Source organism: Eutrigla gurnardus (genome assembly GCF_963514095.1).
Source record: "Eutrigla gurnardus genome assembly, chromosome: 17".
Lineage (NCBI taxonomy): Eukaryota > Metazoa > Chordata > Actinopteri > Perciformes > Triglidae > Eutrigla > Eutrigla gurnardus.
Window position 1 is genome coordinate 10,189,565 of NC_139928.1, and position 23,031 is coordinate 10,212,595.

Here is a 23,031-nt window from a genome sequence, read left to right on the forward strand (position 1 = left end):
TTATTAAGTCTGCAGTTACAAATATAGTTAAGAGGATTTTGATGATCAGATTTGAAGTAATAAATGTTAATAAGTCCTTAATGAAGGGTTTAATTATCAGGACTTAAATTCAAAATATGAATCAGTGACTAATAAAGGTTTTCATCATAAGTATGCAGTTACAAATGTTTAAACGTAGGCTAATTGATTAAATGTTTTAATTGTCAGAAATCTGTTAAGCATGCATTTGTAGATGTTAAAAGTATTTAGTGGGCATAAATCTGTCGTATAAACTAAATAATCTAAACTTTCAAATCAATTACAGAGAGGTTTCTCAACCTGGCAACCCAAAAAGTTGATCTAATTAATGGACTGTAACAAGGATAAGTATAGCCCTGTAGTCAACAGTTGCACCCAAAACCACACTTGGTTGCCTGAGGCAGAGAAGTAAAGCTCCGTCCGCCCACCAGTCTGACGGGCGGGGTGACTGACGATGACGGCCTGATTAGCTCTCACGAACCCGGCGATGAAGACCGGAGCGCGGCGGAGAGACAGACAGGGAGGACAGCGGGAGCCGGTTTGGATGTAGGCGAGACGTCGTCACGGTGTGTGTGTGTGCGTTGTTCCGTAGCGCGGCGTGAACAGGATTTAGATTTGGCCGGCGGCGGAGGAGGAGCACTCAGCCTCCGTAGCAGCATGTGCATTTCCTGAACGCAAGCGCACATCCAGCAGCCAGCGCGGAGATGCGTTGAGTGTCGGCGGCGGACGTCTGGAAGGTGTCGGTCACTGCTGTCGCTCAGCTGTCTCCTGCTGTCAGTGCGTGCGCGCGCGTGTGCGCGTGCGTGCAGGAGGAAGACCTTACGAGAGAGAGAGAGAGAGAGAGAGAGAGAGAGAGAGAGAGAGAGAGAGAGGAGGGGGAAGTTTTCTTTTCGCACGATCGCCTGACTTCACACGATGGCACGCCTGATTCCGCGGCCACCGCTGTCGCGTCCGGGGCCCCGCCGCGTCCAACGCATCTGAGGAATCACCGAGAAAAGACAACAACAACAACAACAAAAGTGTCACCATGGCTGATTTTGGAGAGAACAAGAGCGCCGTCGGTCCACCGGTTGCTGGCTGGAAAGCTGCGTCAGGAGGAGCCGGAGCGAGCCTGGAGACGCACCGAGGAGAGCCGGTGTCGAACGGAAACTGCAGCGTGTCAGACACCGTGAGGAGGGTCCAACACGAGTCCGGCTGCGAGTCCCCGACGTGGGAGAGCGCGGGTTCAGATGCAGCCTCCAAACCGATCCCTCGACGCAGCAGTCTGATCAAGGTAGGCCGTCGTTTCTAGCAGGGTGGGGGGGACACGGAGCATCTTGCTAAGAAACACAAGAGGAAAAACAGTGTAAAATAAAACATGCATGCAAACTGTTGCCCGTCCATGACAGAGCTCAACGAACGTGCAATAAATCCATCGAGATGATGATAAAGTAGGATATCACGGTTACTTTAATTACATGCAAACACATGAATGTTATGCTATACCATGGAATTAAATAAAATCAAACAAAGTCAGTTTAAAAGCACTAGTGAGTTGTACATAAATAGATGTGGTGACCAAATAAACATACCTAAACACAGCCCCCCCTAACACCTGCCTACTACCTGGAAATAAACAGTTAATACTTTTGCTTTGCTTCCTGTCAGCTTCCTCTCCATCTGTGTAACTACCTCATCTCCCTCACATTTCAATGCTGTTGAAGGGATTTAGATACATTTAGACCCCATGCCTCGACTGAGACCTCACTGATCTCCAAATCATTAAAAAAAAAACACTACATTTCAGAGCTTTTCACTCATGTGTCATCTAGGGTTGATATGTGCCGGGGAGGCTTTGATCCATTCACAGACTACACCAGGCAATGTCACTTGTTAGCACTCCATCAGCCGGAGAGGAGGAGGAACTAACAAGTGAAAGCACCTGCTGTCGTCTCAGAAATTGCCTTCCCTCCGCCCCACGTGGGTCACAGTTGAATGCCCTGTTCAATTAACCCCACTGCCTACACTGATCTGAACTCACATGTCAAATTTATTTGCGTAAAACATCCGACGCCGATAGCAAACAGTTAAAGTTGCTGTGGTTATTTCCCCCTCGAAAGGCATTTCAAGTACTTAAAAACTCATCCACTGACTTTGTGCGCTCATGTTTTGAGCCTTGGGCACGTGGAATGTCTTATATCGATCTCTAGTTGCTGCTTGTCTGCAGAGCTACTGCCTGTAAAGACACGATTATTCAAACATGGCTTCATCTGCGTCTGATTGGCTCCCACTCTGCAAGACAGGAAGCTGGCCAGTTGGCCAATTTCCTCACAAGGTTCATGTTGCAATATTGCTATTAAGTCATAAGCAGTTGGAGATGACACATAACTTTCACCTAAACACACACACATACGAATGTTCCTCACTCCCTTAAACACACACACAAACACACACACATACGAATGTTCCTCACTTCCTTGCCCACACACACACACACACACACACACACACACACACACACACACACACACACACATACGAATGTTCCTCACTTCCTTGCCCACACACACACACACACACACAGGCCTGCTCTTGCCTGTCGTCCGTCTGTTACGACATTGCAGTCGGCCTGACACAGAGAATTTAGAAACACTCTGTTTGTTCAGAGAAGTTCTGGCGTGTCATGGCGTTAAAAAAAACAACCCTGCCCTGCATCTAGAACACCGCCTGCACTTCAAAGAGGAGTGTTGCAGGATAGGAACGCTGCACGCGGCATCCCGTGTATCGGAGCATGCATTTCCTTGACTATGTATTTGACTTGTTCATGTTCAGTGGGGGCTGCACGGTGGTGCCTCGCAGCGAGAGGGTCCCGGGTTTGATTCCCGGGTTTGGGCTTGTGTTCCTTCTGTGTGGAGTTTGCATGTTCTCCGGTGTAAGTGTGGGTTCTCTCCGGGTTCTCCAGCTTCCTCCCACAGTCCAAAGACATGCAGGATGGGGACCTGTCTGTCTCTACATGTCAGCCCTGTGATAGACTGGTTACCTGTCTGTCTCTACATGTCAGCCCTGTGATAGACTGGTTACCTGTCTGTCTCTACATGTCAGCCCTGTGATAGACTGGTTACCTGTCTGTCTCTACATGTCGGCCCTGTGATAGACTGGTTACCTGTCTGTCTCTACATGTCGGCCCTGTGATGGACTGGTTACCTGTCTGTCTCTACATGTCAGCCCTGTGATAGACTGGTTACCTGTCTGTCATGTCAGCCCTGTGATAGACTGGTTACCTGTCTGTCTCTGCATGTCAGCCCTGTGATAGACTGGTTACCTGTCTGTCTCTACATGTCAGCCCTGTGATAGACTGGTTACCTGTCTGTCTCTACATGTCAGCCATGTGATAGACTGGTTACCTGTCTGTCTCTACATGTCAGCCCTGTGATGGACTGGTTACCTGTCTGTCTCTACATGTCAGCCCTGTGATAGACTGGTTACCTGTCTGTCTCTACATGTCAGCCATGTGATAGACTGGTTACCTGTCTGTCTCTACATGTCAGCCCTGTGATGGACTGGTTACCTGTCTGTCTCTACATGTCAGCCATGTGATAGACTGGTTACCTGTCTGTCTCTACATGTCAGCCCTGTGATAGACTGGTTACCTGTCTGTCTCTACATGTCAGCCCTGTGATAGACTGGTTACCTGTCTGTCTCTACATGTCAGCCATGTGATAGACTGGTTACCTGTCTGTCTCTACATGTCAGCCCTGTGATAGACTGGTTACCTGTCTGTCTCTACATGTCAGCCATGTGATAGACTGGTTACCTGTCTGTCTCTACATGTCAGCCCTGTGATAGACTGGTTACCTGTCTGTCTCTACATGTCAGCCATGTGATAGACTGGTTACCTGTCTGTCTCTACATGTCAGCCCTGTGATAGACTGGTTACCTGTCTGTCTCTACATGTCGGCCCTGTGATAGACTGGCGTCCTGTCCAGGTGAACCCTGCCTTCTCCCAATGACAGCTGGGATCGGTCCCTCCGTGACCCTGAATACCAGATAAGCGGTAGACGATGGATGGATGGTGTTCAGTGGGCACATTTAATGCTGAGAGCGTCCGGCCCAACGGTGCACACGTACCTCTGTTCTTTCACCATAAACGTGCTTGCGTTTTGAATTCCTAAACACCTGAGGCTTAACATGGACGGAGCTCAGGGGGTTATGACTTCACAACAGTGTGGTCCCGCTGTTTCCCAAACCACCGCTGTGGCTTCACTGAGGATTCCACACAATAAGACTCTGGAGTGGTATGTGTGCAGATAAACAGGAAACTTGACATTCCAGACCACTTTTCAGAGGAGTCATGGGATTTGTGTGCCTTGTGTGTGTGTGTGTGTGTGTGTGTGTGTGTGTGTGTGTGTGTTCCCCTTCGTTCTTGGCTGAGGTAATGAGAATACTCTTGTATTCCATCAGTATGTTCTTCATGCTGCCGGCTGCCCTCTCATTTATTCGGTCTTCCCCCGTGTGCGTGAAGGAGATGCAGAATCAGGTGCCCACACAGTTTGTGTCCCTTTCAAGTTCACCTCGGTGTGTAGATCGCCATCAAGACTCATCGTCTATCTCTCAGTCTCAAAACACACACACGCACACACACACACACACTTGCACAGACCTGCCTTCTAGTAAAACACAGTGAGGCACAACAAATATCTGCTTTCCAGCTCTCTTATTACTCATGCCAATGTACGATATAGAGACTCTGATTTCACACATAGTTTGTGTGCGAGAGAGAAATCGAATGTACCACAGACCACATATCTCAAAAATATCTGCCTCTATATCCAAGAGAAACAAAGCATTTTAACATAACCTACAGGTTTTTTAAAGGAATAGAAGCAAAGCGTTGCCTCAACTCTTAAAGGAGTGATGTTTGTATAAATGTGCTTTCTTGCTGAGAGTTCGATGAGGGTCAACCTGCATCACAGCATCATATCTAACCGACTGATATGAGAGAGTGGTGTCGATCTCCTTATCTCCTCATCTTTCTCTCAGCAAAAAAACAATTCTACTGCTTTAACTTTCTTAAAATGTTGAGACGTGTTATACTGGATGGTTTTAGAGCTTGCACCTTCATCGACATTCATGTCTAATGTATGTGTGTGTGTGCAGTTTTGTGTGTCTGCGCGTGTGTTTATTTCAGACGTAGGGAGCAGCATTAGCCAGTGGCGTGAGTACACAGCTGGGGAGGGTTGTTTTGAGTCAGAGACGCCCCGAGCATCTCCTGTGGTTCAAATCAGCATATTTAGCCGGCTTTAAGCCACTTTAGCCTGCATGAGCATGAACTCTGCCACAGCACAGGGAGTGGATAAACCTCCACCCTGACTGTGATGGAGCCACAGGACATGCTACTGCTCTGAGCTCCACATGCACACTTAACATTCATATACAGCCGCGTGAATAGATATCCTAAATTGTGCCTGTTTGTGAGCATCACTGAAGGTCCAGGACTCAAGTCAAGGCTCCAACCGCCTGCTCTTGGTTTTGGTTGTCCTCCTGTCCTCAGTGAATGCAGCTGTGATGTTTGTCAGCTAAAATCGTGGTTAGCTCTCTGACAAGATGACATTTTCATCTTGTGTGTGTTTGTGTGTGTGTGTGTTTAAAAGTGTTCTTTGACTTGTGTTCGTTCATCGGACTTCAAAGGTTTGAGGTGTAAACGAGCAGCTCTACTTGCCACAAGGGCTGGGGTTTCTAGTCAGACTGAGCAGTTTCTGTAAACGTTCACCACATTTTCAGCCGAACATCATTCCCATCCGCTGAGCTGCTGACAGAATGTCATGACGAAGTGTTTCCTGCTCCCTATTTGACCCAAACATCACACACACACACACACACACACACACACACACACACACACATGTGCAACTGTGTGTAGGTTCTCATCCATTGCTATGGATTGTATGTAGCCTGATTAACCCACATTTAGGTCAGTTTCATCCGAGGGTTAACTCGTTCAGAGCACAAAGCAACAGTTGCTATGGTTACCTGCCACATAATGGCCTTGAGCAGTGATTTAGAGCAGTGTGGTTGATTGGGACTATGCAGTTATATTGGACACCTGCCAGCCAATCAGGAGCAATCATAACGTATTAATGTCATGATAACAACTTTCTGCACACACACACACACACACACACACACACACACACACACACACACACTGCTGGCACCCTGTTGTGGGAGTTCTGGTGAAGTAATGTCTCTGAAGCACAAATAAACCTCAAAACACATCTCCCCTTGTGTGAAATACTAAATCCTGATAGCAGAGTCTTTTTGCACGTTCCATACATCATCTCACAATTCCCAGTAAATCACCTCCTAACCCCCGCTCCGGGGTGAGAGGCACGGGAATAAACTACGCCATTAATCATCGGTCGTCCATCCGCTGTCAAATACACAAGGCTGCAGGGAAGACAGCGCTGCCCCTCTGCCAGGACTCACTCCTCTATTCCTTCGCCTTTTCTCGCCACCATCTCTCCCTTTCTCTGATTTTCTGTCGGTCTTAATTAGTGGACCAAAGACGACACCCACCAGTGACTCTGAGATGCTTTAATTAGTAATACCGTATTTAGCATCTCGCATCCATGTAAACATACGCTGTCATGCATCATACCACACGTACGTGTAAGCCGGCTAATGAAGGCCACGCTGGTGCCTGCAGACAAATACCAAGGGCAGACGCTCTGCAACCGAACGCATCAAGATGGACATTAATCTGCCTTTATGTATTTCCCTCCATCCGCCCTCTAGCTCATTTTTAAACTCTCTCTCTCCCTGTCATCTTGTGGGTTCTTCTCTAATAACTGCATCTAATCTGCTCTGCTACAGTCTCCCCCATTTCTCTCGCCCTCCGTCCGTCCATCTGCGCCTTCAGTCCAATCCGTCTAGATGTGCGATCAGGGACATCAGCTGTTGTCATTTTATTCACTCGGTAAATGAATGAATCACTTGTTGGGCTCACATACGTATCAAACCTAAAACGGTACATACAATTCTTTGTTTGTTTCTTTGTCCTCTGCGTCGTGGCTTCACTTTGTTCTCAGTGGAGTCACAGGAAGTTCTCTGTGACAAGCTGACAAGCGGCAGTTTCCTGTTTTGGAGCACAGTGGTGGTTTTAGAGACTCGCCCTCCTCTCAGAAAAAAAAACCCAGAATAGCGTCTTTGTGATGGAGACATACACTACAATTCTAGATTAAAATCGAGTGGCTTTATTTAAACCACGGGTTATCTGCGCTTGTCTCTTTTTGCTCTGTATGTTTATACTCATATCTGGTTTGACAGTGTCTTTTATTTGCATAGAAACATCTATGAATTCACCACAGTATTTTATTATTATTATTCATGTGTTTATCTACCTGCGGGTTAATCTCTGCCCTCTGGTTTTATCTTGTCAGGATAATTTGTTCAGAGTCTACAGTGACGTCAGTGTGGTTGCGTCTCTCCCTATCAGTAATTTATGTCTGCTAACAAAGGTAAAGGTGCAGGACGGCCTCCACACTTAGATAGTTGGTCAGGCCGCTATGAATATCCTACACCATGAGGTTTATTAGACTTTTGAGGGAAGGAATCCATTGATTCCATACCAGTTTTTTCATTAAGGATGACATGTTTGTTACATAGTGCATGTATGTCCATCTTATTTATGTGTTTCCAGTCTCCTAACTGGGCGACGCATGCACAGCGATTGGTGCAGCCACACAGGGACCATTACCGCTAATGGTACACACACACACACACACACACAGGAAGAGATATAGATTGAGACCAACGTTAATCTCCAGAGGCTGTCACCACACTGCATGAGAGGAAGGAGAGTATGACTGATTAGAGTGGTACTGTACGCTCATGTGTGAAGCTGCACGTGTCTGTGTTTTAGAGTTAAGTCAATAAGTGTTGGCCCCGCGTCTCGTTCTCCGTCACTGGGGAATTTCCTATGAGCTTTCGTTTTCAAAGTCAGTGTTTTTCAAAATAAATGCTGTCGGTGTGGAGCCGTCCATCTATTTGAGGTTAATTTAGTTAATGAGGGCACAAGATTAAGTTGCTTAAGTCAGTGTTTTATTTTGTTGGTATGTTTTTAGAGCCTATAATTGATTGTCATTCCTTTTGCTTCCTGCAGTTTTCAGAGTGAGATTAAAAGGAGGCTTTCTCTCCGTCCACACCCCCTCTCATGCCCTCTCTCATACCCCAATGCACCGGGGGTATTTTTAGAGCTCCGCCTCCTTCCCTCACCACGCTGGCTCAGAAATACTTGTCACCGTTGGAGACACTTCTCCATCCTAATGAGGCAAATCTGTGAGGGTTTGTGAGGGTTCAGTGCCCTCCCTTCATTCTGAGGGAAACCTTTTCATCCTCTCTGAATTATTCTTTCTCTCACATTCATATTCATTATATGAAACACAGCTCAGGATCTTTCTTTCTCTTATCTCTTTTTGCCTTTCATATCCCCCAGATTTCTTTCATATGAAGGGTCCCCTCCTCTCTCTTAAAAGATCCAAGTGCTCTCAAATGATCTCCTATTTGAATGAATATAGTAATTTATTAATGAGTATATATTACCCAGCCTGCCGATCAGTATTCACATAAATTAATTCTGAATATGGAGGATGTTGATCGGTCCACTGGTGATCAATTTGGACTTTTTAAATACTCATACGCCAATTTAGCTTTATGTATTTCAATCAGGAGAGGCAAGCGAATGAAGAAAAGTTAATTGTTTTGTTATTACGGATGATGTGTGATAATGAAATCTTGACACTTGAATTCTGCGGGGAGGTTTGTAATGAAAAGGTGTCTGCCCTGAGCGGCAGCAAGATGAATTCCCCGTGGAGTGCAGATACAGGTGGCGGCTGGTGATTCTGCTGAGACTGGAGGATGATGGGGAGGCAGAGGGCCTGCAAAGCAGCAACATGAACGTACTAAAAACAGAGAGAGAATCATACTTAACAGGAAAGCACAAGGTTGACGATGTAGGTGTGTGGCTGTACTATTGGGTAGATGTGACGATAAAAGGATTAACAGCTTGAAATTATGAATGAACATGCGTGAGAGGAGTAAGATATGTGTGAAATAAACTACAGGCCCAGAAGAATGGACAAAAATATGTGCAATCACACTATTTTTATCCATTTTAACTGCCAACTATTCATTGATTCATTCCAGTGACAAGATTCTGCTTTTCCTTGTCGAACTTTATAATAAGCTGAATATCTTAGAATTTTCGATTGTTTGTCAGACAGTGGATTTGAGGAAACTGTGATTCTGACATTTTCTAGATGAAACCTTTAATCAATTAAAGCTAGAGTTGAATCATTTCAGTTGGATCATTTCTAAAAATCAATAGCGCAGGCCGTCTCTTTTTAGTCAAGAAAAGAATTGGCAGATGAATGTGTCCATCGTAGAACTACATTTTGATTTTAAAGCTTTTATTTTTGTTACATATTGTCTTTTAGATTTTGCTTCCCTGCTTGTAAAACATCAACCTACAGTATTTAAGACATTATTATGCTGAGTATGAGGGCGTTTTGCGTTTCCGATCACTACTTAGGATTGAGTCAACTACAGTTATGTCATCCCGCCTCTCCCACATTAAATTAGCTTCAATTAAGTCTTTTATTGGATTTCATCGGGGCTCTAATACAGCCGTAATTGAATAACTTCACCCACATGTGTGCTCTTATCTGTCCTCGGCGGGGGTGACATCAGATGATGGTGAGCTCAGATAACCTGATTGGCTCTGCCGGCGTCGTTGCGGAGGGGCAAAATTAGAATGCTGCTGCCTGCCGCCTCTGTCTGGCCAGGTATGATTAATGGGGTAATGGTGAAGGGCAAGGGCAAGCGAAGGCTTTTAGCATCAGGAAAAACAATAACAGATTGGGAGGAGGAGGCTCTATGTAGTAGACCAAATAATCTGTGTTTGTATATGGTTATATAAGCTGACATGCCTTTTAATCCTTTTGAGATCCATTCTGGAATGGAATAAAAAAAGGTTTGTCATGCCAAAGCAAAGAATACTCTTCTGAGGGATAACTGTCTGTCGGTCTCTCTCTTTCAACTCATTTGTCTTCTTCTTATTGCCCCCCCGTCCCTCCTCCTCCTCCTCCTCTCCCTCCTCATCAGGATGGGTCACGTGCCGGTCGGGAAAGGAAGAAGACGGTGTCCTTCAGCAGCAGCCTGTCAGAGAAGAAGATCAGCAGTGCTGCGGACTGCATCCACTCAATGGTGGGTCGGCCACAGCGTAACCCCTTTACATACAACGTACATGACATGTGATGTCAATGTATTCTGGTAGATAAGGCTCTACACTGAAAGCCAATGGGTGTCATCTCTTCATCCCAGGTTGAGGGGATTGAGCTGAAGAAAATCCGGACCAACTCGCGTGTTTACCAGCGCTACTACCTGCTGGACGCCGGCCTCCAGGCTCTCTGCTGGGAGCCGTCCAAGAAGGAGTCAGACAAAGCTCGCATCGCTCTGGCCTCCATACGGGAGGTCAGTTTCCAGATGATCAAAGATCAGATGTTTTCAAAGACTGACATTGTGGGCTTCCCCTCAGACAAAGCTAGGCCCCTCCCTCCCCTCCACTTACTTTACTTGCTGATTACGTCATGTGATCCCATGGACAACACATAACCTAATATTGCTATTCCTCTAGTTTGACATTCTTCAGACACCAAATGCATTAAAATGGTCTCTCCTAAGACATTTATTGGTTTCTCACTCAGAGAAAGACTGAATGTTGGGACTTTGAAAATGAATTAACTGTTTTCTACTCTACTCAATGTGTTCAGTGAACTATAGTCCCTTGAGGCTTCTTTGATAAGCTGCTGGTCTAAATCAACCCTCCCTCATTTTATGAATGATCTCACTGATTACTTTAGACTAAGGCAAGGGGAATAATATTGTACATTGTTTATTTTATATACAACCCTGAGCCATATGGAAACGCAGACAGCAATTGATTCATTATTATTCTATTTATTGTGGGTTTTTGCATCAACTGTGGTCTCACATTTTAGGTACGAACAGGTCGCAACACAGAAACCTTCCGCACCAGCGGCGTTTATGAGCAGATTTCTGAGGACTGTGCATTCTCCATCATCTATGGAGAGATGTATGAGAGCTTGGACCTGGTGGCCAACTCTGCTGAAGTGGCTAACATTTGGGTGACGGGCCTCAGGTATGACGCAACAAAGAACTGGGAGCAGTCTTACATCGGAAACACGTGTAATGAAATATGTACCAGAAACACAGCGCACACATCGAATCGTCAAAGAGTCTTCTGATCTTCAGAGATCATAAACATTGGATCAGCAGTATTCACTACATTAAAGACAAATAAAAGGGCTAGCATTCACACATTTCCCTCTCTGTCATGAATGTTTGTTGAACTAATCAAATCGAATAAATGAGAAGGCTGTGTTTTCCCCCCACATTTTATTCAACATAATATCTCCTTGTGGTTCTGGTTTTGTAATATTGTGAGTAAAATATTCTGTCCTCTTGCATCATGTCTGTTTCTCCGCCAGGTACCTGATGCAGTATGGAAAACATGCCCTGGACATGCTCTCCAGCAGTCAGGACAGCCTTCGTCTTGGCTGGCTGGAGCAGTTGTTCTCCTCCGCCGCTGATTCGGACGGACAGGAAGACGTCGAGGAAGGGATCCGCTTGCAGTTGGCCGTGAAGTTGATCCAGAGCGTGAACCCCGGGGTGGGCAGCGGCAAAGTGGAGCGCAGGTTTAAAGAGCTTCAAAGGGTGAGGGAGAGGATGTGCGGGCTCAGTCTGGATAATGAATCTGGAGCGAAAGATCAAGGCGAGAACAGAAGAATAACAGGAAGGAATGAGCGAGTCACCAGGCAGGAGTTCATCGAGGTCTTTCATGACTTTTGCACACGTCCGGAGCTCTACTTTCTGTTGGTGCAGTTCTCTAGCAACAAGGAGTTCCTGGACACCAAGGACCTGATACGGTTCCTCGAGGCTGAGCAAGGCATGGCTCAAGTGGGTAACACAAATGCAGAAAACACGTTCATTCTCAAATGCCTTCCTATTATATGTCATCACACCTGTCCTTCATCTCACTGTCCCCTTCCCTCTCTGTGTCCTCCAGGTGAGCGAGGAGACCAGCCTGAAGCTCATTCGCTCCCACGAGCCGTCGGAGGAGGGCCGGCAGCAGGGGTACCTGTCGCTGGACGGCTTCACCAGCTACCTCACCTCGCCAGAGTGCCACCTCTTCGACAGGGAGCACGACGCCGTGTGCCAGGACATGTCCCAGCCGTTGTCTCACTACTACATCAGCTCCTCGCACAACACCTACCTCATCGAGGACCAGTTCCGAGGTCCGTCCGACATCTCCGGCTACATCCGCGCACTCAAGATGGGTTGCCGATGTGTGGAGGTGGACGTCTGGGACGGCCCCGACGAGGAGCCCGTGGTGTGCACTGGACACACTCTCTCTCCACCCCTGGCCCTGCGTTGTGTGTTGGATGCGATCCAAAGGTTTGCGTTCGTGGCCTCGCAGTACCCGTTAATTATATGTATTGAGAACCACTGTTCACTCCAGCAACAGAAGGTGATGTGGCAACATCTCACGAGGATACTAGGGGACAGTTTGTATACAGATCCCCCATACGAAGGGGAGTCCTACTTACCATCGCCGCATGCCCTGAGGCATCGGATTCTACTCAAGAGTAAAAAGTTGAGGACGGGTCCTGATGTGGAGGACGGGGAGGTCAGTGAGGAGGATGAAGGGGCCGAGATGTGTCAAAGGATGAAGGCCGCTAACAGTGGAGGGGCGGCGTCTGGAGGAAACGAGAAGGACGTGGTGCAGAAAAGTGTCTCCTTCACAGCCGTCGCTCAGCCCAACCCCCTTCATATCCTCCCCAAACGTTTCAACCTCTCGAAGGAACTCTCCGACCTCGTGACTCTCTGCCACTCGATCCGCTTCGTTGACTTCCCCACATCCTCCAAAAGCCAAAAACCTTGGGAACTGTGTTCCTTCCACGAGTCTCTGGCCATGCGCCTCGCTGGCGACAGCCCCGGTGACTTTGTCAACCACAACAAGCGTTTCCTGTCGCGGGTGCACCCCAACCCCATGCGTATCGACTCGAGCAATATGAACCCTCAGGACCTGTGGAAGTGCGGTTGCCAGATTGTGTCTATGAATTTCCAGACGGCAGGGCTGATGATGGACCTGAACACAGCCTGGTTCAGGCAGAACGGAAACTGTGGTTACGTTCTGCGGCCCGCCATCATGCGGCAGGAGGTGTCTTATTTCAGCGCAGACACCAGAGACACGGTGCCTGGTGTGTCTCCACAGCTGCTCCATGTTAAGGTGTGGTGGATTAATGACCCCAAATAAATGTGAACATTCTTTTAAACCGGGAAAATAATCTTCTTAATGAATGACGTTCCTTCTCCCAGGTGATAAGCGGCCAGAACCTGCCCAAGCCGAGGGGTTCGGGAGCCAAAGGAAACGTGGTGGACCCCTACGTGTACGTTGAGATCCACGGCATCCCAGCTGACTGCACAGAGCGCCACACCAGAACGGTGACACAGAACGGGGACAACCCCGTCTTCGACGAGAGCTTCGAGTTCCAGATCAACCTGCCGGAGCTCGCCATGGTTCGCTTTGTGGTGCTGGATGACGACTTCATAGGGGATGAGTTCATAGGTCGGTGTCATGGAGTTTGTAAGAGTGGATCAGACTGTTTGAGTGTTATATTTCTTTATAATTCTTCTAAATGAAATGTGATCTCCGTACTACCACAGGTCAGTACACCATCCCTCTGGAGTGTCTTCAGCCGGGCTACAGACATGTCCCGCTCCAGTCTCTGACAGGGGAAGAACTTCCCCACGCCAAACTCTTTGTCCATGTGGCCCTCACCAATCGGAGGGGAGGGGGAAAGCCTCACAAAAGGGGACTGTCCGTGCGGAAGGCCCGCAAGGGGAGGGACTACACGGCTTTGAGGGACTTGGGGGTCCGGGCTGTGGACGAGGTTTTCAAGATGGCTGCTCCTCCGCTGAGAGAAGCCACTGACCTGAGGGAAAATATGCAGGTGAGGAAGAGTGAATATTTGCCCAAAATATACCAGTTCCAGCTCCTCAATTGTGATGATTTGCTGCTTTGAATATCTCTGGGTTTTGGGCTTAAGGTCAGACAAAACAAACAATATGAAGATGTTGCTGCAACCCCCAAATTAGCACCTTTCCTTTTCATTGTAAGTGGATGGGGAGTTAACAAAAGACTGCGACTGAATTTTCGGCAGCTGTTGCAAAAAGCTGACCTAACCTTTATGAGAGAGCAATTTGGTCTAGCTCTGTTGCAGGAGTGGATTTTGATTACGTGTGTGTGTGTGTGTGTGTGTGTGTGTGTGTGTGTGTGTGTGTGTGTGTGTGTGTGTGTGTGTGTGTGTGTGTGTGTGTGTGTGTGTAGGCAAATCAAATGGAACATAGTGTGGAGAAAAAAATTTGATAATTTAAATGTGATATCTTTCTGTGTGTCTGTACTGTTTTAAATAACAAAAGAGGAAAAGTGTAAAACTTTCTGTTTAAATAACAGTTGTTTTATCTGTCTTTTTTTTCCCCACCAGAACTCTGTAGCAGTGTTCAGGGAGCTGTGTGGGGTGTCTGCGGTGGCTAACCTCATGCAGTGCGTGCTAGCTCTGGGCGCCAGGGTGTCAGGACCAGACGGGGCACCTCTACTACTGTTTGACCTCCGGGACCACTACCCCATGCTGGAGCCCCAGGGGCCCCTGCCCGACGTCCTTCGCCGGGTCATCTCCACCTATGAAATGGTGAGCAATGAAGAGCGCTATACATTACTTCTGGTTTTGCACCAGATGGAGGAGTCTCACATCGCTGACATGCATTAAAAGGAAGGGAAGAGCAGATAAAAAGCAGCAATTGTCACTAATGATGCATTGCTATGTAGCAGACAACATTCCCATTTGTTCTTGCTGTCACACGGCTCATAAACACATCAGCGGCGTCCTCACCTTGGCCTGTAGCCGCAGTGTGTATTAGTGTACATCCGCCCCAAATACACTTCTGTCGACCAAGCAGAAAGTTATTTAACAGACTTAATTTATTTAATGATGTCTAAAAATAAATCCAGCCTCCCCTCTGGAAATAAATACAAAGAAAGAGGGACAGAGGGAACAAAGAGGTCAGAGCGGTCAATTGGTCCGTTAGTCAGCTCATTAAATAGTCAATAAAGAAGGATTTGTTTGGATGCTCAGCTGCTTGGATATAATGTCAGGCGTCCTCACTTTCATATCTCACTCTCAACACATTCCCTTTTAGTCTCTATGGCCGTCTTTCAGCCTCCTTCTCTCACGTATTCACCCCTCTCAGTGTCCGCCTCCTCTTTCTCCCCCTCCGGGTCTTGTTGCACTGTGGCTGACCACCTATATGTGGTTTCCATACAGCTGTGGTCCAGCACTTGAGCCTGTCTTGCCATGTTAAAACGTTGCTGCGGTAAACGACATTACATCCCTTTCCTGCCGTCTGTCTGGCTACGGCAATTGTTTTGTAAATTGATATTTACTCAAAGTGCACTTGTTTGTGTTTAATATTAGATATTCCCCAGGAGTCTCTTGGGTAGGATGATGGACAGTCAGGATGAATTGCCAATTTAGAGATACTGTCCAGAGAGCATCATGTGATGTGATGTGATGTGATGTGTGTGTGTGTGTGTGTGTGTGTGTGTGTGTGTGTGTGTGTGTGTGTGTGTGTGTGTGTGTGTGTGTGTGTGTGTGTTTGTAGCCAGGGACAGGCTGTAGTACAGACATATAGATCTGTTTCCTATTTAGTTATGATTCAGGCTTCAGTGAATAAACTTTGACACTTTAATTTAACTAGGGTTGTTTGTCATTGCTATGCAAGAGGCAGCAGCGCATACCTGTGACTGTCTGTGTGCATGAACGTGTAGGTAAAAATGTTTGTCTGTGTGTGTATGTTTGGCCACTTTTATTTCCAGCCAAGCAGAGCAGAGTTGAAAAAGCTTGCTGAATACCATTACCATAGATCTGAATGTTGTTCGCTTAAATGGATTCCTCACCTCAATCCTGATGCCGGGAGGGGAGAGGCAAATAAGACAGGAAATAGGGATGAGTGTGTGTGTGTGTGTGTGTGTGTGTGTGTGTGTGTGTGTGTGTGGGCCTCTTGAATTGGATCCGGTCAAATTGATGTCCTGTGTTTAATCCCTTATTTGTTGAACAGTGTTTTTTTTCCCACAGAGGATCACATCCTAGCAGGGTTTGTGAGAGGAGGTGCAGAATTAATCAGGCAGAAGCTACTCATGTCATGTCCTCATGTATTTGTGAGTGTGTTTGTGTGTCTGAGCCTTCACATGCTTGCAGGTCTCCACTGTCCAATTTGTGCTTAACAGCCTACAGTGTAAAGTTGCTGTTTTTTAATTGTAAATGTTCACCTCTCATGTAATTTACACCAATTTAACGTGTAATATATTGTGTCCCTTTGCAGCAGACAGTAAAACAGACTGTGTACTACCTTACAAAAAAATAAAAGGCTAAATTAGTGAATGGTTTATGGTGCACTGAGGCTGTGTGAGTCACACTGATGGATGTTTCCTGTCTGCAGATGGTCCAGGCGAGCAGAGCAGTGGCCGAGCTCTCTGATGGAATCCACGACAGGATCCTGCAGATCCAGACAATGGGTGTGTAGGCGTGTGGGAGTGTGTTTGTGTCGTTGTGCTTGTGTCAGTGTGTGTGTGGAACGTCTGTTATGATGTGTGTGCAGAAGCGATGCCCATGTTCCCCGTCCACTCATGACAACTCCCACACAGCCTCTTCGACGGTGCCGTTATCAACACTGCAGCAGCTGCTTTTGCCATCAACTTAACTCTCTTTTCATTTCCTTTTCCGTTACGCTCTCCCCCTTCCCTCACTCTGTCTCCTCTCTGCTTCTTCTATCATCTATTCTTACTTATTGTTTTTTTATTTTTCCTTCCATTTCCTCTTCCTCTATCCCTGCACCTCTTTTCTTCTTGGATGTATTCTCTTTTCTTGTCTTTCTTAATATTTCCTTCCATTTTCTTTCCCTTTCTCTCACCTTCACCCCATCCTGTTCCTCACATCTTGTGTCTTCTTTCCTCTCGTTCTTCCCTTTATTTACCTCTCCCCATTTAATTTCCTCTCCTCTTCTTGTATCGCATTTCCTTTCTTTTCCTTTTCCTTCCTCTTATGCTCTTCCTCTCCCACCATATTTTTTCCTATTCCATCTGCAGACATTTGGCAACTCAACAGTGTCACACAACATTCCATATAAACATGTCTTTATTACTTTTATCTATATATATTTAGCTGCAGCTCCCGCCATCGATCATCCTTCAGTGCCCTTCGTCTAAGCGAAGGGCACTGCATCTGACCTGCTGGTATAATTTCTCTGATCTTTGGCAGAGGTTTGTTTACTTCAGCAGAGCCCCCTGGATGATCTGACATCAGTCAGCCAGACTTTCGTCAGAGTGGCAATAAACAACCCACCAATGCTCACCCACCCCCTCCCTCCCCACAATCCAGTCTTCAGCTTTCCCCCCGGGAGACGCTGTGATTGACATTTGGAAGTGTTAACCAGTCGCTTGGGGAGAAGAAAATAAACACATTGGCATTATTTATTTGATTCCCCAGGTGCTGGATTTAAAAAACAGCTGCAGTTACAGGGGTAAAAAAAAAAAAAAAAAAACTGTTAACACCTATATTTAAGTATCTGTGGGTTTCATGAGAAGTTTTTTTTTTTATTTAATATGTATTTCATAGCAACAAATACAATAAACATTAGAGAATATTAGGTTTCCGGGGCAACAGTGTCTGCTGCTGAGAAACAACCATGTTATAATTTTCAACTTTATTTCACATGTGATCACTTGTAGTATTATCAGTAAACGGAGCGGTGTTTAAAAGTGGGATATTTAAGTAAGTTCATCTGATAAGGAGCTGCAGCAGAGCCCAAGGCCTGGTCTCATGAACAGAGCTCTTCCTGTGTGTAGACTGTACAGAGTAAAGATGACGATCAGGTGATCCCAAGGCGGACTTCCTCCCCCAGTCTTGGAAGAGGGAGTGGGCAGCGAGAAGGCATAAACGGGTCTCTCCGAGGGAGCCGTGGGACGGCTGGTGGCAAAGAGTATGTCTGGACGTTACATCAGAGCAGAGAGTTGTAAAGGAGAGGGCTAGATAGAAGACGGATGGCAGACATGGATAGCTAGAGGCGATGCTGAGAGGAAGACACAAGAACACCAAGGAGAGAGTCTCAGAATGTGTTGGTGTGTAAACAGGGACATTTCATCCACATTTAAAACAAATATTCTTTTGATCTTTGTGCTAAATACTCATGCAAACATTCACAATGTTCCACTTCCTGGAAATATATTTTGCTGTAATATATATTCAGTTTTCAAAATAAAGATACATAACCAAGAAACAGTTTTGAACAAGTTTCCCTTAAGTGTGGACAAGACTGAAAGAAGCATTTTTGTAGTTGAAAATAAACTTGTTAGTGCCCCCTGTTGGACAAACTATGAAAGAGTTATTTCATTTTGTGAATCATATGCTGTGCCGTATGCCTTCACACCCACCAGATCTCAACCACCACCACCTTCACCAAATATGGGGTAATGTGAGTCAGATCGGTGTTTGATTTCCCATCACAACTGCTCACAGTACAGATAGAGGACAGGAAGTGAAGGTGATGCACTTCCTGCCACGTCCTGTTTGGTCGGCCCCAAAGGTTATTTGGGCTTCTGGGTCCGGGGCGCTGTTTCTGTGTGTGTTTGTGTATGCACACTGTCCGAGTATTGGCTCGGAAATCAGGTTCCCTCCATTGGCTTCACAGGGAAATAGACGCGCACTCATTACATTGGCACGTAGGCTTCGAGTTGCCTAGCAACCGCGCAGTAAAGGTTATTATTCAGGCAACTTCTGTAGTTGTGTGTGTACGCGGCGCGGTGACGTGTGTGCAGGTGTGTCAGACGTTTGGTGAGGCGTTATGTGTGAGGAATTGTTAAATTTGCATTCAATCGGTTTACTCTTTTCTGTGTGTGTGTGTGTGTGTGTGTGTGTGTGTGTGTGTGTGTGTATGTGTGTGTGTGTGTGTAACATCTGGGCTCTGGTTGATGGCTCGCAGTGATGTGTGCCCTGTGTTAACCCACTTCCGGGTTTCCATGGTAACAGTGGGACAGTGGCCCGGGGCAGTCAGAGGGAGCCAGACACACACACACACAACACAACTCATTGCACATACAGCCGCCGGCCAGACTCTTATGATGCTCTCTCTCTCTCTGTATCTCTGATTTTCCATTTACTAACATTCCTTTGCATGTGTCATTGCTCGTTCTCTCTTTCTTCTCCCCTTGTGAGAGAGAGATTAATTAGAAGTATGTAACAATTAATTGAGGGTGGCAACATAGAAAGACTTTGGCGATTAGGCCTGATTAATGTGAAGCATCTTTATTAGGTGCAGGAGGATGATAGAAACTAACAGGCTGATTGGTTTTGAGGAATTCAGGCGAAAGGATGATTGGTCAGATATGGTGACGTCCTTTTTTTGTGAATGAAGGCAAAAGGTGAGAGACATCTTTCATACTGAGCCTTATGCAAAGCTTCATATAATCAGTGTATGTGCTGTAGTGTGAGAGCCCCCTACTCAATCTCATATACTCCCCACAAGAGACTAAATACTGGATTAAATTAGACACACTGCGTTGATGTGTTTTGTCATTCAGAATATCAGCGGCCGTGATGTATATTGTTCTCGTGGTGTAATATGGGGGGACGTCAAAATTAAATCTAAATCATCCCTGTGTCCTGGACAATTACAGTTCTCTTGTGCAACAATGACGTTTGTACTGTAACTTTATTTTAATTGAGAAAAGCCTCTAAAGTCTGTGGGAGAAGCAAAACATTTAGTGACCCAGTTGTTTTGGGCGTTTGGAGAGAGATTAAAAGTCTGGGTTAGGGGACATAATATCAGGGTAAACCAATCAGAGGTAGAGTAGGGTGGCAGATGCTTTCGCCAGCCTAGTGGGAAAAAAAGACAGGAGTCCTTCTCTGGGGACCAAGAATGTGTTTCAGTCTGCACCAAAGTGGTGGACCGAGCTACTGACATCACCATTTATAGAAGCACGCTGCTAGCATGGCTGAGAGCATTGCCTGTTATCAGTACAAATACAGCTTCCTATTATGTACGGTGCTTACATCTACACAGGAATCATGAATGAAGTTTGATGTTTGCATTTGTTTTACATAAACGGCCTCTGACGCATCACTCAACCTGCTGTGGTTGTGTGTATTTCCGGCTCTAGCCATGGAGTTTCATGAGAAGCTGCAGAGTCTGGCGACGAAGGAGGGGTTGAGGGGTCGCAAGGTCAGTCGCGCGCTGGAGAGTTTCAGCTGGAACATCACCATCCTTAAGGTCAGCAACACGCATTCATACGCTCACACAAACCCAAACAGCCTTCGGGGTAGACCATTAGAACATGTTTTTGGCCTCCAGCTAGTTACTCATCTTTTTACTCTCTTTTAAATCCCCCCTCCCTCCACTTCTACCCTCGGTCCCTGTCTCTCCTTGCTACCCTGTTATTTTCTCTCAGGGTCAGGCCGACCTGCTGAAGCACGCCAAAGCTGAAGTCCAGGAGAACATGAAGCAGGTCCACGATGCTGCTTTGACTGGAAACCTCACCAAGCAGAGTCTAGGACTGAGAAGGGTCCGCTCCTAAATGCGACGAGGCCACGATGACTTGCCCACCGTGAGTGCTAGAGGACGCTCGGCATATCAAGCAAATGAAAGAGGACCAAAATGACCAATCGTAGCTGCTGTGGTAAAAACCCTTTTCATGTTGTTAAAATTGTTCCGAGGTCTTTTCTCTGCGTTGCTGTCCGACTTTCATAATGCTACGGGAGAGCTATAGCAAGTACTGTGTTGAGTTGATGAATGTCTTGATAAAAAGTCTTGAAAATGCAGCGACTGTCCACCCACCTGTTGCTGAGAAACACTGGAGAGCAGCAGGAGTCAGAGCAAAGTCGTGAAATGACACTGTGGAATATGAATGTAGTTAGAATCGAAGCCACGTTTGTTTTGTCTGTGCTGCATTTAATTGTAAATACAACAAATGTCTATCAAACTATTCTTATGTGCAATGTGTCTTGAAGAGGGAGGGGAAGTTGTCGTGTTTCTGCACAGTGTGAGATGACTCAAAGCTCAGCAAAAAAAAACGTTAAAATGTTTTTTTGTTTTTTTTAAACTGCCACCTCCACATTGAGCAGCTTGTACTTCACAAAGCCATCATCTAGCAGTGCCAAGCAAGGATTCAATTCAACATTGGGTTAGGGTATGTATAAATGCAACATGCTTTCTCTGTTATATAAAACATATAATTGGAGATAAGCAGGATGTTTAAGGTATTTTAACAGTTTATCTCTTGGACCAGTGCAGCCCCTTTAAATCACCAGCTTATTCCCAAGAAGCATTTTTAGGGCCTGGATTAATGCTCTTCATCCAACTTGATGTCCTTATCTGTCTTGCCACAAAATCACTTTACCCTCTAAATGTTGTGTCATACAGTTCTATATTTTTGTATTTTCCTGAAGCGCTTGTGCTAATTAAACCACTGTTACCCACCGTAATGATCAACTCTAGATGTGTCAATGTCTCTAGAGATAAAATACTGTTATGTTGAAAGTACTTACTTTGTGTGCAAAACACTGTACAGTATTTTACTATGTAATTTCAATCCTATTGCTGTAAAGAATATTTTACATAAGTTATTGATCGTGAATGATTCCAGGTATCCTGCAGAAGACGATGTTCGACCTGTTCAGCTCTGTAAAAGGTTGCAATTCATGGCCTTCCTTCACAGGAATGGAAATAAACTAGTTTTGAAATGACTGACAATCGTGTGTTTGTTACTGTTTGTACTTTGATATCCAATCATGTATGCTGAGACATGAAGCAAGTTCTGTAGGTGTGAATGTGAGTGTGAATGGTTGTCTGTCTATGTGTCAGTCCTGTGATAGGCTGGCACCCAAAGTCAGCCCCCCCCCCCCCCCCCCCCCCCCCAACTTTTCACAGCATACTATACTTAACGTACTACTTTACTCAGATGAGGACCTAACACTTGTTCTATTTTTAGCTCTTACTTTATCGGCAATGATACGTTGTGGTTTCTTTGTTTCCTTCTTTTGGCAAATGTACTTATTGTAAGTCGCTTTGGACAAAAGCGTCTGCTAAATGTAAATGTACTGTTAAATATTTTCAAATTTTCATGAGCTACTATACTATTTTTTATGACACTTATATATATATATATATGCGTATAATGCATTTTTCAACTGAAGCTGTTATTGAACCTAAGGATTATCCTATCTTAAATGTGGACAAATTATGATTTTTGTCGACTGACTTTTTTTCATAAATTTTCACCATACTATAGTACGACTTTTTTTTTTCCGGAAAATTTGACTTTGGCTCTTTTTGACAGTTTTTTACTCACTACACTCCAACTATGCTTGGCATATCATACCAGGGATTCTTATGACTTATTAATCATTTTTTACAATATTTTATGAATTTTATCGAGTGGCTTTTTTTCATGAATTTTCGACATACTATAGTATGACTTTTTTTCCGAAAAAATTTGACTTTGGCTCTTTTTGACAGTTTTTTACTCACTACACTCCAACTATGCTTGACATACGATACCAGGGATTTTTATGACTTTTTAATCATTTTTTACAATATTTTATGAATTTACTTTTTTCATTAATTTTCACCATACTATAGTATGACTTTTTTTTTTTTTTTTAGAAAAATTTGACGATGGCTTTTTATGACTGTTTTGGACTCACTACACTATGCTTGATATACGATACAAGGGATTTTTATGACTTTTTAATGGCATATTATATTAATAACATTGTTATGACATACTATGCTGTAACATTTTCTGTGGTACTTTTTATTATAAACAATATATATTTTATAAGA

General features: G+C 45.3%; 1 protein-coding gene across 1 annotated transcript; it reads left to right on the plus strand.

Moving 5' to 3' along the window:
- Window positions 1–580: 580 nt before the first annotated feature.
- LOC311027997 (inactive phospholipase C-like protein 2) lies at window positions 581–21,933 on the plus strand. Its single transcript, XM_084032245.1, has 12 exons — window positions 581–1,291; window positions 10,159–10,260; window positions 10,378–10,527; window positions 11,055–11,215; window positions 11,565–12,033; window positions 12,143–13,366; window positions 13,456–13,705; window positions 13,804–14,090; window positions 14,625–14,828; window positions 16,636–16,711; window positions 20,351–20,460; window positions 20,639–21,933. The coding sequence occupies exons 1-12, from the start codon at window positions 1,046–1,048 to the stop codon at window positions 20,762–20,764; spliced, it is 3,405 nt and encodes a 1,134-aa protein (XP_083888371.1). The 5' UTR covers window positions 581–1,045; the 3' UTR covers window positions 20,765–21,933.
- The last annotated feature ends 1,098 nt before the right edge of the window (window positions 21,934–23,031 follow it).